Genomic DNA, 17,067 nt, shown 5'->3' on the forward strand with positions numbered 1-17,067 from the left:
TAGCCCCAATTATCCGGGGACCCACATTAGAGAAGCCCCTCGTGAGGGTCAAGCCCGCAGTCCCCATTAGGGCGACGCAGGGGCGGGCGGAAAGCTACAGATGCCACCAGGCCAGTGGGATTTCAAACACAAGGGCTGTTAATCCTGTATTAAGGAATGACGGAAGGCGGGAAGGTTCCAAGCGATCAGCTTAAACAGGCGAGCGCTGGGGTGGGGCTTCGGGCCCCGAGGCGCCTGGAGCGCCGGGAGCGCCGCACCTCCGCCGCATCCCGGCCTCCGGAGCTGGGGTGTGACCGACAGGAGGCCAGCTACCCAGCAGAACCCCCGCGGCCCGGCACGGCCACGTGACCGAGAGCCGGGGCGGGCAGAGGCGTGTCCCGCTCCGCCCCGCGCGCAGGCGCGCTGTACAGGCGCTGAAATTCAAATTTGAACGGCCGCAGGAGGCCGAATCTGATACTGGAGGCTGAGGGGCAGAGGCGAGTAGTTTGGGAGAGTCCTCCCCGCCCCGGCCTTCTGGTTTTCTCCAAGTGACACACTGAACCGAAACTCACTTCTTTTCTTTTTCTGAATTTGAACCACCGTTTCCGTCGTCTTGCAATCGACACGCGAAGTCCGCGGCGATGGACCCGTTTACCGAGGTGAGAAAACTTGCGGGCGCAGCCTGCCATCGCCACTGTCGGCCCCTACCCTAACCTTTCCCACCTTCCGTCGGCCTCTGAGCCCACCGGGCGGAGGGCGCGTGCGCGCGCCTGCGCAGCGTGTGGCTGCGGGGGGTCTGCCTGGGAGAGCCGTAGGGGAGAAGGGGGTGGGGGGAGGACGCAGCCGGCTGAGCGGCTGCGGTGGGTCCGCTGCTTACGTATTGCGGTCCTGCATGCAGTGGGAGCTCAGGGAGGAAAGTTTTGAGTCTGTCCTAAAGGGCGGTAGCGAAAAGCCTGCTATCAGCCCCGATTACTGTAACGCCCCTCTGTAGTGGAGCCCTGTCCTTTCCGAGGGGGAGGTTGGGGCCTGGCGGAACTGATCCTGCTGGAAGTGAAAGCGGGGATAAGGTGTAGGGTGGAGTCGGGTGCTTGAATGACTCTGCTGTGTGCAGCCGCCGCCTGCAAATGGAATGTGATTTGCGGGGTTCATGCGGCCCGCAGAATGCTATGCATTTAAAAGATGCTGTTAACGAAATGACAGCAAAACGTTAAAATAAGCCAATACCCGAAACCATTGCATCCGTTCCTACAGAGTCAATGGTTTCTTCAGATTTGATTATTCAGTTAAGTAGGGAAGAAGTTTCATCCCCGGGATTGACACTTGAATGGAAAGGAAACAGTGTTAGCCGAATATATACAAACAAAATTAAAAGCCGACAATTTAAAAAAGCAGAGTAAAGAAATAGTAAACCTCTTTGTGTGTGTTTATGGAGCATAACATTACAGCAATGCTTGTCTTTTGTCCTTTGGAAATTGAGTGTGGATTAATTGCGTCATTGTGTCAATTATTTTTCTATCCTTGGGCAGTCTTGTTGAGAATATACATGGACATACTTAGGAGTTTTCGTGTTGTCAATTGTCCACTTCCTTTTCTTCCAGGACAGTTCCTGTTTCTTTAGGTTGTTGTGCAAGTTTCAAACTGTTATTTCTTGAGTTGTTGCAAAGTGGGCCTAAAAATGTCTCTACACCAGATTCAAAAACTTAAATGCTATGGAGAATAGAAATACTTTTTCTACTCTTTTTTGGGAGGTGTAGTTACAATTCCATAAGTCTAAGATGCTAAAAGTTTCAACAGTTACAGTTTACTTGTATTCAAACATAACACTATTTTTGTTTCAAATTCTCAATCTTTTAGGGGAAAACATTAATTTGTTAACCTTACTTAAGGATTCTGACAGAAAACCCAGAACACATTTTTGTATTAGCTTTAAGGAATAGGGGTGATTGTGCACCAAATATTTTTCACATACTTTGAAGTTAAAAAGGATATTTTATGTTCCTAAGCTAGGATAAGAGTCCTTAAAACATTAGCCCTATGTGTCCCAAATGTTCTTTTTATTCTCCTAAGTAGCTGACAGGAACAAAGCATTTTGAAAGTTGGCTGAAAATTGTATTTCATTTTACTTGAAAATACCATTCCGAAGCTAGTACAGATCTCAGCTGAAAGAAACTTTTGTTTGAAAGAAAGCTTTCGCTTTACAGTGTGCTCAGAAACATGTATGGTTTACATTATAAAAAGATCGGTTGCAGTTGGAATAAACGGCTTTGACATCTTTTCCTTAATTGGTAATGAGTGAACTATTTGAATTGGTTCCAATGACTAGGTGCTTAATTATAGCATTCATAACATTTTTGCACACGGAAGTGGACTGGTACAGTTCTTTGTCTTAAAGGACTGAAAATAAGTTAAAGTGATTTTCTCAACCAGAGTTCCTTATCAGAACCACAGAAAATGATTTGAGAGACTATTTTGTTAATTTTCCCAGAGGTGATTCATAACCATGCCATCCTACAAGCATAGCAGAGATGTTAATTCATTACATTAATGTCAGGGCATTAGGGCTAATTCTCTTGGTAACTCCAGTTGAGAAAGGTACAACCATCCTACACTCTCTTCCTCAAACGAGGCTGTTGTGCATTGCTTCTCCTCCTGCTGACACTGGTGTTTTCTGGCACACTCTTCTCTCCCTGCCCCTGCTGCTTGGCAAACTGATTTAACCACCAGCTCGCACTCTGATTTCCCTTCCTCAGAGGGTGGATCACCTTTCACAGTGCTCCTCTCACTTGCATTTACTTGTTGAGTATACTTCCTGCCAGATTGTCAGCTTTATGAATGCAGGCCTGTTCTTTCCTATTGAGAGAAATGTTTCCCTAACATCAAGCACATCCAATAACATTCTGCTGAAATAATAAAGAAAAGAGCCATTTGGTGCAAATTATTTTACAAACAAATAATTATATACAACAGTAACTGTTGGAACATTTTTGCCATGTTCTTTCCTTTATTGTAGAAAATTTCAAATTCTCAAGTATAACAACTCCTCATGGACTCATCACCAAGCAACAACACATGGCCATATTGTTTCACTGTATTCCCCTCCAATCCCTCCCACTGAATTATTTGGAAGCAAATTGTAGAGATCATTTAATTTCAGTATTTATCATTAAGCCCTAGAAAAAAATCATAGTGCTGTTATCACACCTAAGAATTTAAGAGCAATTTCTTTTTTTTTTTTTTTAATTTTTTATTTATTTATTTGACAGAGAGATAGCTAGAGCAGGAACACAAGCAGGGGTAGTGGGAGAGGGAGAAGCAGGCTTCCTGCCGAGCAAGGAGCCCGATGTGGGACTCGATCCCAGGACCCTGGGATCATGACCTGAGCCGAAGGCAGACGCTTAACGACTGAGCCACCCAGGCGCCCAAGAGCAATTTCTTAATATCATCAAATATTCTGTCAATGTTCAGATTTCCTTAAGTGTCTCATGGTTTTGCAATTTGAATAAGGATCTAGACAAGGTCCACAGGGCAGTGTCTTTCTATATTCTTCCTGGACCAACCAGAAATTAAAAAAAAGCCATCTTGATTCATGCACAAACAAGCAAGTTAAGGCAGATGTTTATTATTATGATCAGCTGATAACATTTAAAAAGTTATGTTAATATGAAGTTAGTTCTCCTGACAAAAAGTTCTTAAAAAGAACAATTGGATTTAGTCAAAAAAACAGTTTGGTGTGAAGCCCAATGCAGGGCTTGAACTCATGACCTTGAACTGAGATCAAGAGTCCTATGCTTAACGGACTGAGCCATTTAAAAGACGGTTTATAGCAAACTGATTAAGAGCCCAAACTCTGGAGCCTGATTTTTGAATCTTGCCTTGCCATTTCTTTCTTTTTTTTTTTTTAATCTTTTTTAAAGATTTTATTTATTTGAGAGAGAGAGTCTGAGACTGAGAATGTCATAGGGGACCCCAGAGCTAGGTGTGCCTAAGTCAGAGCTTTCTGTGTAGGATCCTTAAAAAAGCCACAATTAAAATAGTCTGTAAAACATCTCTTGTGCAATAAATAAACATGCTGTTATTGTTTTGAATGGAGTTTCTCTTATTTTTGAGAATTACATGAAACTCTCTGTATTGACCTGGGAAAGAATGCTGCTAGAGCATATTGAAAATAATAATTTATATTGAGTGTACTTTGTTTAAGAAGGTAGGGAAATCAGTAATACCTCCTAGAAAGATTTCTATCAAATGATTTCAGGTGTGTATGTGGCAGAAATTGCTTAAGGACTAAAGCTTCATTTATTTTAGATTCATCCATGTGGAATGTCTTATTTCCCAGTTACGTTATTGTAGTTTTTTTTTATGCCTCTATTATTTAAAGAAGGAGGTGTGATATTTGAAGGAATGTACCTTATAAAGAACCCTTGAATTCCTGATGCATTTTTATAGAGACTTAGATTTATTGAACTGTTGAGTTTATGTTCCTTAGATATATAATTTCTTTTAAATTAATCTTTAGTTATTTTATAGACTAGGGAACTTTTGCTTATCTGTTTCAATTTTTTTTTAAATTTTGAAATCTTTGAATCTAATATAGACAATAGAGTACTTGTGTATGTTTGAATGGCAAAGCCACATTCTTTTGTAACTGACCTCTTGCTCATAGTAACTGAAGATACACTGACTCACAAGTATTCTAACTGACCAGAATGGAATGTGGGCATGTCCATGAATGAATAAAATTAGTCTAGTTGTGTATCTGGGGAGTGATGTATTTTATCATGGGGAAATTAGATATACATGAATTTATGTATCACTTTTGAGTTTGAAGACTTTATTTAAAGGTTGAAGGTCTTGTGTCTTGGGAGGCATTTGGTTCATAAATTAACTCTTTCAGTGACATGGCATTTAGATTTAGCCGCACTTCTTATAGTGAGGAAATCATTCCTAAGAAAAGTGGAGAGTTGTACCTTCCAAATTTAGTTCATGTTTCTTTTGCATACTCAGAGGAATTTTAAAGAATAATTATTCTATTTTAATTAAGGAAATTAAAAAGGTCAAATGGGAGTGCAATTCCTTAGTCTTCACTAATACTGTATCTGTGTGTGCAGGGCAAAGAAACTCCAACCAATAATTTGCATCCCTCCTTTAGTTGTGTACTTTTGAAAGAAAAAGAATTGTTTTACAGGGTTTTGTGTTTGTTCTACTACGCTTATTCGAATAGAAGCATTAGTTGATTCAGGGTAAGAACAGAGTAGTCATGAGTTTATGGAATGGTTAAGATACCAACTTAAAATCATTTTAGTATATATTGATATTGAGTTAAATAAAACATGGGATTTTTTTTAGTGTTTTTTTTTTTGTCATCTTAGGAAATGTCATGTTTTCAAAGGACTAAATATGTGTTATCTCTTGCTATTCACCATTATACCAAATCTTAGTGGCTGTATTAGTTTTGTTGCTATAACAAATTACCACACTCTTAGTGGTTTAAAAATCAGATATTTATTACCTTCTGAAGGTCATAAGGCTGGTGGATTTTACTGGGTTAAGATCAAGGTATTGGCAGGATTGTGTTCCTTCTGAAGGCTCTAGAGGAGACGGTTTCCTCACCTTTTCTAGCTTTTGGAGGCCGCCTGCATTTTTTGACATGTGGCCCCTTCCTCCATCTTCAGAGCCACCAATCCCATCACTCCAGGCTCTGCTTCTGTTGTCACATCTCTGACCTTCCTGACTCTTTTTGTCTCATAAGGACCATTGTGATTACATTGTGCCCACCCAGATAATCCAGGATAATCTTTCCATCTCAAGACCCTTAATCACATCAGCAAAGTCCCTTTTGCCCAGTAAAGTAACAGATTCACAGGTTGACGGGATTAGGAAATGAACATCTTTGGGAGACTTATTGTGGCCACCAAAGTGCTTAAAACAACCACCGCATTATTTCTCATGATTCAGTGGCTTGGCAATCTGTGTTGGGCTCACCCGAGGCTGTGTTTCCAGTGGTGTCCCCTGGGGTCATGCTGGAGGCTGCAGGGATCTGACAAATGATCTGGGACTGGATGGTCACAAGTCTGGTGGTTGATGCTAGCTCTCAGCTGGGCCAGGTGTCTCTAGCACACTTGACCTGGGCTTCTACACCTGGTGGCAGTGTTCCAAGAGAATGAGAAGAGAAACTGTTAAGACCTTTGAGGCCCAGGGTCGAAAGTCACACAGTATCACCTCTGCCTCATTCTGTTGGTCAAGGTAAATCATAAGGCCAGCCCAATGCAAGGCTGTGAAAATAGATCCTACCTTTGGATGGAAGCAGAAAAAACTTCTGGCCATTTTAAATCTCATACAACCAACTTTACACATTTTATTCATGTTGCATCTGTAGTAATGTTGACTTTGGGGTGCTTATTTGGTAAATTTTGACTTAAATTACATAGGATTTCACTTTTGAAGTGTATTTGTTACCTTACCTGGCAACTGGTGATTTTAGAAGGTACCTCAGGTTTTGTGAACTTTTGACTAGACTTGTGTTTTAATGCCGCTGTGTTACATACGTAGAAACTGCTGGAACGAACCCGTGCCAGGCGAGAGAACCTCCAGAGAAAGATGGCCGAGAGGCCCGCGGCAGCTGCAAGGTCTGTGACTCACGCCAAGAGGGCCAGAGAGCCGCTTTCAGAAGCAAGTAACCAACAACCCTTACCTGGTCGTGAAGGTAAAAGACTTTGTGGGGGAAAAACAAAATTTGCATCTTTTAAAGGAGATAAGCCCCAAATATTTTACTGTGTGTGTAGAAAGACCCAGGTCTTTGGGAGACAAATGTAGTAATAGCCTCTGGGGGAAAGATCAGCCTTCTGTTCTAGTTCAGGCTGATTGTATTAGGCCTACACCTACCAGACCAGAGCAGAATATTTAATAAATACATCAAATTAATTGCTCGAACTTCATTTTCCTCAACCCAAAGACATCCTTAAAACCCCCAAGGGGAGAAAAGTAAAGGAGCAGAGGAACAGTGCCCAGTGGTGGTGTGGAGTTTATTTACCCCAACAGTGCCAGAACAGCTGACCAAGTTTTCAGTTGGTCTCTGGCATGAGCAGGGTAACGAAAGGCAGACCTGCTTGCAGATGCTTGAAATTTAATGAGCCTTTTCATCCTCTGTTGAACCAGCTCTCTAGAGCTAGGCTCAAGGTATAGGCGGTTAATCTAAGGACTGGTGAGTTAGACAAAAATAAATAAATATACACAAACAAACCTAAACTCACCTAGAAACTTATCTTATTCTTTCCTAAATCCTGGCATCCCTAGCCTGTATCAGTAAGTTGCCACCTTAATCTTTTCCTGGAGTGTGGAAGAGTCTGGAGATAATAATTTTCCTTAGCATAGATTTAAAAATGGATACAGAAAAGAGCATCACAGAAGGTAAAATCAGTATTACAAAAGTGATGAGGGCATGGAGCGGGCTCACGATTATTTTGTAAGCTAACTAGAGAATGGGAATTTATTTTCATATATTTATACATTTTGAAGAGAGGGAATACCATATACATCACATATATATGTGGTATATATATTACATATACATGGTATATATATTATACATATGTGGTATATGTATCAGACACACATGGCATATATATTGCATATGTGGTATATATATTATATACATATGGTATTTGGTCAGGAAAATAGAGGCTTAGATCCAGTTCAGAATCTTTTTCTGTTTTTGTTGTGACACAGGTTTATACAATGAAATATTGATTACTGTGTACTTTAAAACTAGTGGTTGCAGCTATGTTTTGATTTTGCAGTGGAAATATTTACTGTTTTATATGAGAACTATAAACTTAAAGAATTCTGTATTTCCAGATGGTGATGCATGTTAAAATTGGAATACTTTCAAAAAATTATTAGATGAGTTAATAGAAAAGAGATCTATAAGTGAGTTACAGAAGATGAGAAAGTTTCATAATGTCTATTTGATTAGATTGATGTCTATGAGGGCAATCACGGCTCCCACTTAACAGAACTTTGGGTACTGCCAGAGCGAGAACACTGGGTCAGACCACCAGGGAAACTGGCCTCATGTAATTTACATTCCTATATCCTAAAATGTTAATTTCCCAGGAGATATATTAAAATTCATTCTTGGGTAGAAATAATATACCTTACGTTTGGGTAGCTCCTTTTTATTTTAGGACTTTTTAATTTATCTTATAGGTGTCCATGGCAGTTTGAAATGTGAAATGTTGGGGCGCCTGGGTGGCTCAGTCGGTTAAGCGTCTGCCTTCGGCTCTGGTCATGATCCCAGGGTCCTGGGATTGAGCCCCATGTCGGGCTCTCCACTCAGCAGCGAGTCTGCTTTTCCCTCTTCCTCTGTGATCACTTTCACTCTCTCTCAAATAAATAAATAAAATCTTTAAAAAAAAAAGTGAAATGTTATGAAAATATGAAAACATTTGTGCCAATGGCTTTGCACATGGTTGGTATTGCACATGTGCACATGGTTGCACATGGCTTGGTATTAACCAGATAATTCCGTGGCTGTTTTGGTTCCCTGCCTTTCCTAAACCTCAAGCCAGGTTCTCTTCTAACCTTGCTTATTATTGTTCATAAAAGATTGTTTTAAAAATAGAAAGCCTGTTTCTACCCTTAGCTCTCTCATTTTAGGCAGGTAATGTAATTGCTCTGGGCTTGGTTTTCCTTACCTAAAAATGCGGTGATTGGGCTGTGTGATCTTCAAAATCACTCAAAACATTTGTTCTATGTGTATGCACTTTTTATTTCCTAGTGTCTTAAGACTACATAAAGTATTAGGCCTATATCTTGAGAATATTATTTGAATATCTTTTCATTTGGGTGTTTTAAACCATAAATTATATGTTTGCTTAAAAAGAAATCTCTCATATCAGATTCCTAAGTTACTGAAGGTAGAATTTTACATATTTCTTGTTATAAGGAAAATCATTTAAAGCGAATAGAGAAGCATCATGTTTTAATAATTGGTTAAGTACCTACTGCTAGTTTTTCAGGCTATGAGAAATTACGGAATTTTGAACTTTTTTTGGGGGGGGGGTGTCTTTTTTAATCTAGAGAAATCTGGTACAAAACCATCACCATCCAAAAAGCACTGCTCTGACAACACCGAAGTAGAAGTTTCTGACTTGGAAAATGAAACACCGGCTGCGTCAGCTTCGGCCGAATGCCGTCCTCCGAGTCCTCCGCCTCCTCAGGCGCAGCCGCAAGCACCTGCTCCCGTCAGCGATGCGGAGGCTGTCCCGGCACCCGTGCCAGGCGTGAGGCGAGGGCTCAGCTCAAGACTGGAAGCCGCTGCGGGCTCCTCCGTGAAAACACGAATGCAAAAGCTGGCGGAGCAGCGGCGCCACTGGGATAATAATGATCTGACAGGTATGGATAATCTGTTTCAGTAAGATTCAGCTAGGTAGGTTGAAAATTTGATGTATCGGTTAACACACAAAAGATCGATGCTTCTGTTGTATCTGTCTCCTCAGTATCCATCACTTACAGTGTATTTATCAGTTGGTTGTGTTCTCATTGAAGTAGATGCTGCTGAGGTTCTTAGACTAGTTCACAAAAGCTTGGTCTCATAACCATAGCTCTTACTGGCAATAAAAGACAATAGAGAACAAACTATACCCTCGGCATTATTAGCATTGCTGATCTTCAGCTCTATATTCAAGAAATCCTATTTCGTGGATTAACTAAATAAATTTGAGTGGCTAAGGTATGCAGTGCTATCTGATAGAGGGGAGAGAAAACGTAAGCACTTACTGAGCACCTACAACACATGTTATGCTAAGGTGCTGGGAACCAATGAAGTGACCTGATGCTTGCCTCCCATGGGCTCATGCTCAGATAGAGAGTCTAAGAGCAAATCAGCAGTCATGCAGCAGGGTTATGTGTTCTGTGATCAATTTTGTCTTCTATCTTGTTACCAAAAAAGCCTTAAGATGACTTACAAAAACAACTATATTACAAAACAAGAAAAATAAGGGAATTCTAGGGTGAAGAGAAGGAAGAACAAAGTAAAATACAGGTGTTAAGGTCTACCTCACTTGCCAGAGTTATGAACTTGCTAGCAGCCAAGGTAAGGAGGAGAAACAACGTCACTTATATGACTATAAGATTAAAGCAGAACCATGGCTGGAACTAAGACCCAAGAGAACTTTCCTCCCTGGATCCTCAAAGATGACTTTGTAGAAGGTAGTTAATGTGTAAGGTTACTCAAGGTAGGCAGGTAGCCTGTCTCCAAGCTCAGTTCAGTGAACACAGTTCCAAAGAGAGCCAGCATAGTACAGCTGGACAGCTCAGTGGCAACTGGGCCTTACCCAAGGAAGTGTTCCTCAAGCTTTGGTTTTCAGCCTGGCTCCTGTGTAACAGAAACATTTGGACCATTGGATTGGAATCTCAGGAGTGTGGTGGAGCCCTGAGGTGTGCTTTTATCTTTTTTTTTTTTTTAAATCTCTGTATGTTACTCTGATGCATAGCCAGAATTGAGACTAAGTGATCTGAAGAAATGGATGGACTACATAGATTTTAGGCAGTCTTTCGTAAATGTCAATTCTTTGGTCTGAAATTTTGATAAGTATTGGACAGCAGAGCATTTAAGATTACCCTTTTTGGCAGTGATGGTAATTTCAAATACTGTGTAAAGCAAATTCAATTTCAAGAGCAAATACTGTCTAAAGTGCTAAGGCATTCTAAATATCTTTTGTTCTAATATAGTATAGAATTTAATTCTTACAAAAATCTTAGGACATACATACCACTTTTTTGTTCACATTATAGGAGAGGAAACTGGGTTCCAAGAAGCTAAGACACCTGACCAGAATCAGCAGCTAAAATTCCAACCTCAGTTGTTTGATTCTAGGGCTCAACTCTTGCCTGCTGTGACCTACCTGATGCTCTCGGGTATGGAACAGGGTGCAGATATTCCATGTTGTCTATTATACCTAGTATCCCTATTTAACTCTTTTTCTGAAAACATTTCCAGATGATATACCCTATTATACCATGTTGTCTATTATACCTAGTGATTTTAGTAGTGGGCAGGGCTAACCGTGCTTCTTTATGATGCCTGAGGAGGCTAATTGGTAAATGTGCCTAAATACAAGGATGTCTCATTTCTGTTTGGTAAGAAATCTCTATGGGAAGTAGAAAGAGGGTTGTGATTTCATGCATGGCCAGAAGAACAGCCAAGGCCATAAACATTCTAGGGCAGAAAGCACTGCCGCAGGGATTTTGAACATTTTGAAAGTAAATGTTAACAAATGCTTACCTCAGCCTTGAAAATAAGTCTCATTAAGGCATCATAGCCTGTCTAATTTTAAGCACTGAAACTTGAAAATAAAATGTTTGTGATGAATGATTTAGTGGATGCTCTCCAGGACTGTGGGTATAAACCAGTTAAATGAGGGATTATACTAAAATGTAACTTAACTGAAGCTTCTTTTCTGATAGAGAATAGTTAGAAAAGCTACAGGTCTGTTAAGCCCATTCCTAAAACATGATAGTAAAACTGTTACCTGCTTAGAGGACAGGGCTTATTCTTAGGAACACGACAGAGATATGCAAAAGGGCAGGGATGGTGTTAGTCAGGGTAGCTTTTCTAGAGGAAGCAGAGGCAATCAGCCTGGACATTGAGGGACTGCTGGCTTCAGACAGTGGAGGAGGTAGTAACAGAATGCATAAAAAGCACAGAGGTACCGTAAACATGGCGCGGACACAAAGAGTAGGTATTTTCTGGTGGAAAAGCAAGAGGTAAGTTTGGAGAAAGCAGCAGGGTCCAGAGCATGTGGACTTTAACCAGCAGGTGATGGGGAGGTACTGGGAGAGCTTAAGTAGGCACATGTTGTAGAGACATCAGATTTGAGAATCAGAATTGAGAAGGGATTGAACAGGGCAGAGACTCAAGAGCAGGAGCAGGAAGACCAGTTAGAAGGTTAATGTTATAATCTGGGTGCAGAATGATGAAGGCCGGTGGGAGTGAAGAGCAGAGGCGGGATCTGTAAGATTTAGGAGGGAGAATCTCTGGGTTAGGTGTCTGGGTGGTGGAGGAGGGGAAGGAGAAGGAGGCCATGATGAGGAGGAACATGTTTGGGGCAGTTTCAGAGTCCCATCTGTTATTTGGGGTGCCTGGGGGATAGCCGAATGGAGGTGGTTGCTGGGTAGAAGGACCCCATGGAGGATATGGCCCAAGGGCAGAACAGGTAGAGGATGATGTCACAGGTGGAAACACAAAGCCTGCAGAGTGTGTCCTGGCCTCTAGTGACAGCAGCAAAAGCAACCCCAGGGCAGCGGTGTAGGCAGAGGTGGGTTCAAGTGGGTCGAGTGGTGAGAGAATGTTGTGCAGGGCAAGAGGGACGGTAGCTAAAAAGGGGTGTATGTTGATGAGAGGATGTTTGTTTTAGCTCTAAGATGAGACAGAGCTAGAGACAGATGAGCATATTTATGTGTAGAGAAAAAAGAGGTTTTAGAGGGGTAGAATTGAGAATTCAGGCAGAAGTATAAGGCTTGGACAGTAGGAGGGATACCTCTTCCATTGACTGAATTTGTGGAGTAGAAGGTGCTGTGAATTTTGACTTCCCTCTATGTGCTTTATGCCTACAGGCCTTCGTAAGTTAAGTATTACTATTCGAGATCTATCTCCACACGAAGTAGCTACGGGAAAACATTTTTGTCTAACCCTGTGCTATCCAATACTGTAGACACTAGCCATATATAGCTTTTAAGATTTAAATTAATTGAAAGGAATTGAAATGACGTTTCTTAGTTGCTCTAGCCACATTTCAAGTGCTCACGAGCCACATGTGGCTAGTGGTTACTGTCCTGGATAGCATGGATATAGAACCTGTCCATCAGTGCAGGAAGTTCTATTGTATAGCACTGGTCTTCTCCATTTTAAAACAAAACATGCCTGTGGAATATGTAATCTTAAATTGTGCAGTGTTGTGACATCATGAATTCTAAATTAATTCTAAAATTATGACCTAAGCATTCATAATCCATTAAAAATTGGAAAAAATAGGTGTAAGAAGTTTGTGCGTTTGTTTTTTTTTTTCTAATTTGGATCAAGTATCATCTGTTTTGAAAAGATATTGTCAAATTTAAGCAGCTTGGTAGTTTCATGCATTCGAGAGCTTTTTTATTGTTCTTAAACCTACCAACTTCTTTTAAAAGTTCTGATTGGAGCCATCTTGGTATTACACATATGCATAACTCTTGAACACAGGTTTTAACTCTTTTTCTGAAAACATTTCCAGATGATATACCCGAAAGCTCACCCATCTCGCCAATGCCGTCAGAGGAAAGGGCTACCTCCCCTCCCAAACCAGCCCTCTCGGATGCCTCGGCAACTCCAGTTGGTAGAAGGGGCCGTCTGGCCAACCTTGCTGCAACTATCTGCTCGTGGGAAGATGATGTAAATTACTCATCTGCAAAGCAAAACAGTGCACAAGAACAGCCTGGTACCACTTGTTTATCCAAGTTTTCCTCTGCAAGTGGAGCATCTGCTAGGATCAATAGCAGCAGTGTTAAGCGGGAAGCTACATGCTGTTCCCAAAGGGATGGCGAGGCCTCTCTGAATAAAGCTCCATCCTCGAGTGCTGTGGGTGTATCTTTGAATAATGCTGCAATCTCCAGCTCTGTGGTAAGCAATGCAGTATTGGTCTTTGGAAATCTTTTTTTTTTCCTTATGAGTAATGTATATGTATGTGTAGTATTTTATAACCTATACGTGGTGTGTTTATATGTATTTTTAGAAATTGGTGTCATAGAAAGTAAAAGTCATAAATTTGGTAGCCTATCTTAAGATAAATTAGTAGTTGACAAGTAAATTATACTAATTTCATACAATTTCAAGGTGTATAATGGAATGATGGCATCAGGGAGAGCACTGAACATCACTTGCCCTGTAGAGTGCTTTATGTATGTGTATAAATATAAGATGTAGAATTTCTCTGAAAAGACATGTAATAAACTAGTAGCTAAAGTTGCCTTCAAAAGGCAAATTGCTGAACAGGATTTTTAAGGGTGGTTATGATAATTTTACCATATATCCTTTTGAAATGTTTGAAAGTTTTACCTTGTACATGAATTATGTCATCAACTTTCAAAACCAATCTTAAAAAAAAAAAAAAAAGGAAGGTATTATGTTTCTGAGCATTGTTTTTAAATGTGGAGCCAGGTTTTGGAATTAGATAGACCTGCATTCAATTCTAGCTCTGCCACATAATTAAAAATGTAGCTTTGGACAAGTTACTTAATCTTGCAAAACCTTATTTTCCCATCTGTAAAATGGGAAAGAGGGGTTATTGGGAGGATTAAATGAGATAATGTGCATGAAACCTTTAGCAAAGTGCTTGGCACATAGCACTTAATAATATGTTATAATTAGGGGCGCCTGGGTGGCTCAGTCGGTTAAGCGACTGCCTTCGGCTCAGGTCATGATCCTGGCGTCCCGGGATCGAGTCCCGCATCGGGCTCCCTGCTCGGTGGGGAGTCTGCTTCTCCCTCTGACCCTCCTCCCTCTCATGCTCTCTGTCTCTCATTCTCTCTCTCGCAAATAAATAAAATCTTTAAAAAAAAAAAAATGTTATAATTAGCCATCAAGTACATGATATGATTTTGTTAATTTAATATTGACTTAATTAAAATACAAAAATTATGCAATGTGGTCTCATACAGTTAAAATTTATAAAGGTGCTAGTTAGATAATCTGAAAGGAATTGTTATTTAAAATAGGGAGTGACCCTACCCCTTATATGAAATTACTCCTCAGTGTATTATACACGCTAAACTACATAATTTGAATAATAGCATTTTCTTTTTTAAGATTTTATTTATTTATTTGAGGGAGAGAGAGAGAGAGCACAAGTGGGGGAGGAATAGAGGCAGAGGGAGAGGGAGAAGCAGACTCCCCGCTGAGCAGGGAGCCCAATGCGGGGCTCGCTCCCAGGGCCCTGAGAGCATGACCTGAGCTGAAGGCAGACACTTAACTGACTGAGCCATCCAGGCGCCCCTAAATAATAACATTTTCTAAGTTGACTTTTTATCAAACCTTTCAAATTGGTTTGATCAATTAGAGAAAAAGAAATTTTTTTTCATAAGTTTACATAAAGGCTACCAAGCAAATACAATTAAACTTGTTTTGTTAGAAGACTACCGTTAGATATCGTGAATATTGTTATTTACCCTAAGTGTTACCGTGTTTCAGAAAGCTGCTTCTTCCCCAGTGAAATCTTCTACTATATCCATTACTGATGCTAAAAATTGTGAGGGACAAAATCCTGAGCTACTTCAGAAAACTCCTGTAAGTCCCCTGAAAACAGAGGTATCGAAACCAATTGAGAAGTCAACTGTGTCCCAGACAGTTCGTCCCAAAGAAGAATTAAATAGAGAAATTTGTCGGCAGTCTCAATCTAAAGACAAATCTGCAACATCAGGTTATGTATCTTTTAAAAAATCTAGTTAGTGCTGACTATTTTCAGGGTGTCTGTTCTCAGCATTTTAAATATCCAGTTGTGAATTGTACAGTGTTGGTTTGCCATGGCAAGTGCCTGAATATATAAGATGAGACTTCTTCAAATTTAGCTTTAATTTATTGAATGAATATTCATTAGTGGGGACTTTGCCCATTTACTGGTCAAGGTACGTAACTTGTTACATTTTGACAGTTTAAACATGGGTTTTTTCTAGAATGACCATGGTAGATACTTTCTTCTATACTTTTTGATGGAGACGGAGCATATACCACTGGAAATCACATTTTAAGGGCATAATGGAGAAACATTCTTGTAACCAAGTATGCAGAGCAAGGCTTTTCAAACTTCAATATGAAGGCACCCCTAATAACAAAGGAAAGTGAATGTGTATACAAATGATTCCATTCCCAATTATATTTGTATATGTGTATATTGTGTGTGAGTATAGACATGTGAAAGTTAAAAATTACTCCCTGTAGTAAATTGATGCTCCTGGAAATCTGTATTCATTTTGTGAGGATTTACACCTTCTGGCATACCCTCACATGCTGTTGGTTGAGAAACATGGGATTAAAAAATATGGTTCAAATATACAGATATAGTTCACTTTGAACTGTATTCTGTTTTCAATAGAATTGCTTTTGGAAGGACTTTTAATTCAAAATTTTAACTTCTTGAAAATATAATCTCTCTGAATACTGTAGTTCCTCATAAGAGAGAAGTAGACAGAGAGATGAGAGTGGGAATCCATTAGTTATGGGCTAGGAAGCCAGCAGTCAGTTTCCAGATAGCCGAAATGAGAAATGAGCTGGAAACAATTGCAGAATCCCCACATGGACTAGGACTAGTTACTCTCAATTTTCCAAAGACTTAGGGCATAGATAAAGAAGCCTTTTTTTTCTTTTCTTTTTTTTTTTTTATTCTTGGCTATTGGCTATGCCCAGTAAATGTTATCAGGGCCTCAGAGGTATTTAATTTATATGTTTCTTTGTATTCTTAATGCATTCCAGTTTGAAATATGGTATGAAGTGACATGTGGAGTCTTCAGACTATGCCTATGGGTCAAATTGTGCCCTTTACCTGTTTTTGCAAATAAAGTTTTATTGGAACACAGCCATGCCCATTTATTTACACGTTGTCTATGGCTGCTTTCATGCTTCAGTGCAGAGTTGAGTAATTATGACAGTGGTCACATGGCCTGCAAAGCCCAAAATATTTACTCTCTGGCCTTTTGTAGGAAAATGCTGATTTCTGATAGATATAAACCTCTTTTACTATAATAGTACAATGCTATCATCCCATTTGTTCTACTTGAAGTGTACCTCATACTATTTCAAATGAATACTGTTTTAAGACTGTAGAACCAAGTTATCCCTTGATAAAGTCAATAATCTGTAATTTTTCTTTTGAGAGAGAAAAGGATTTAATCCTTGGATTTTATATTGGGCTTCCTAAAAACAAGATAAAATAAATTGGGCTGTAGAAATATAAGTAGTTGGGTTATCATGGCTAGAATACTTTGGTGATTAGGGAATACTGTTAATACACATACAGTCAATTTCCAGTCATTTAGGTTCTGCTTATTTAGTTGAAGCGTTTTCTA

General features: G+C 40.0%; 1 protein-coding gene across 3 annotated transcripts in view; it reads left to right on the plus strand.

The window, feature by feature from the left end:
- Positions 1-470: 470 nt before the first annotated feature.
- ANLN (anillin actin binding protein) overlaps positions 471-17,067 on the plus strand; it is a 49,403-nt gene continuing 32,806 nt past the window's right edge. For all 3 annotated transcript variants that reach the window (XM_021699337.2, XM_044920030.1, XM_044920031.1), the window contains exons 1-5: positions 471-638; positions 6,526-6,679; positions 9,055-9,369; positions 13,245-13,630; positions 15,197-15,425. In XM_021699337.2, coding sequence (XP_021555012.1) covers positions 621-638; positions 6,526-6,679; positions 9,055-9,369; positions 13,245-13,630; positions 15,197-15,425 — 1,102 coding nt within the window. In that variant the 5' untranslated portion in view covers positions 471-620. The remainder of the gene's footprint in view (positions 639-6,525; positions 6,680-9,054; positions 9,370-13,244; positions 13,631-15,196; positions 15,426-17,067) is intronic.

The sequence above is a fragment of the Neomonachus schauinslandi genome, chromosome 12 (assembly GCF_002201575.2).
Source record: "Neomonachus schauinslandi chromosome 12, ASM220157v2, whole genome shotgun sequence".
In the NCBI taxonomy this organism is placed as follows: Eukaryota; Metazoa; Chordata; class Mammalia; order Carnivora; family Phocidae; genus Neomonachus; species Neomonachus schauinslandi.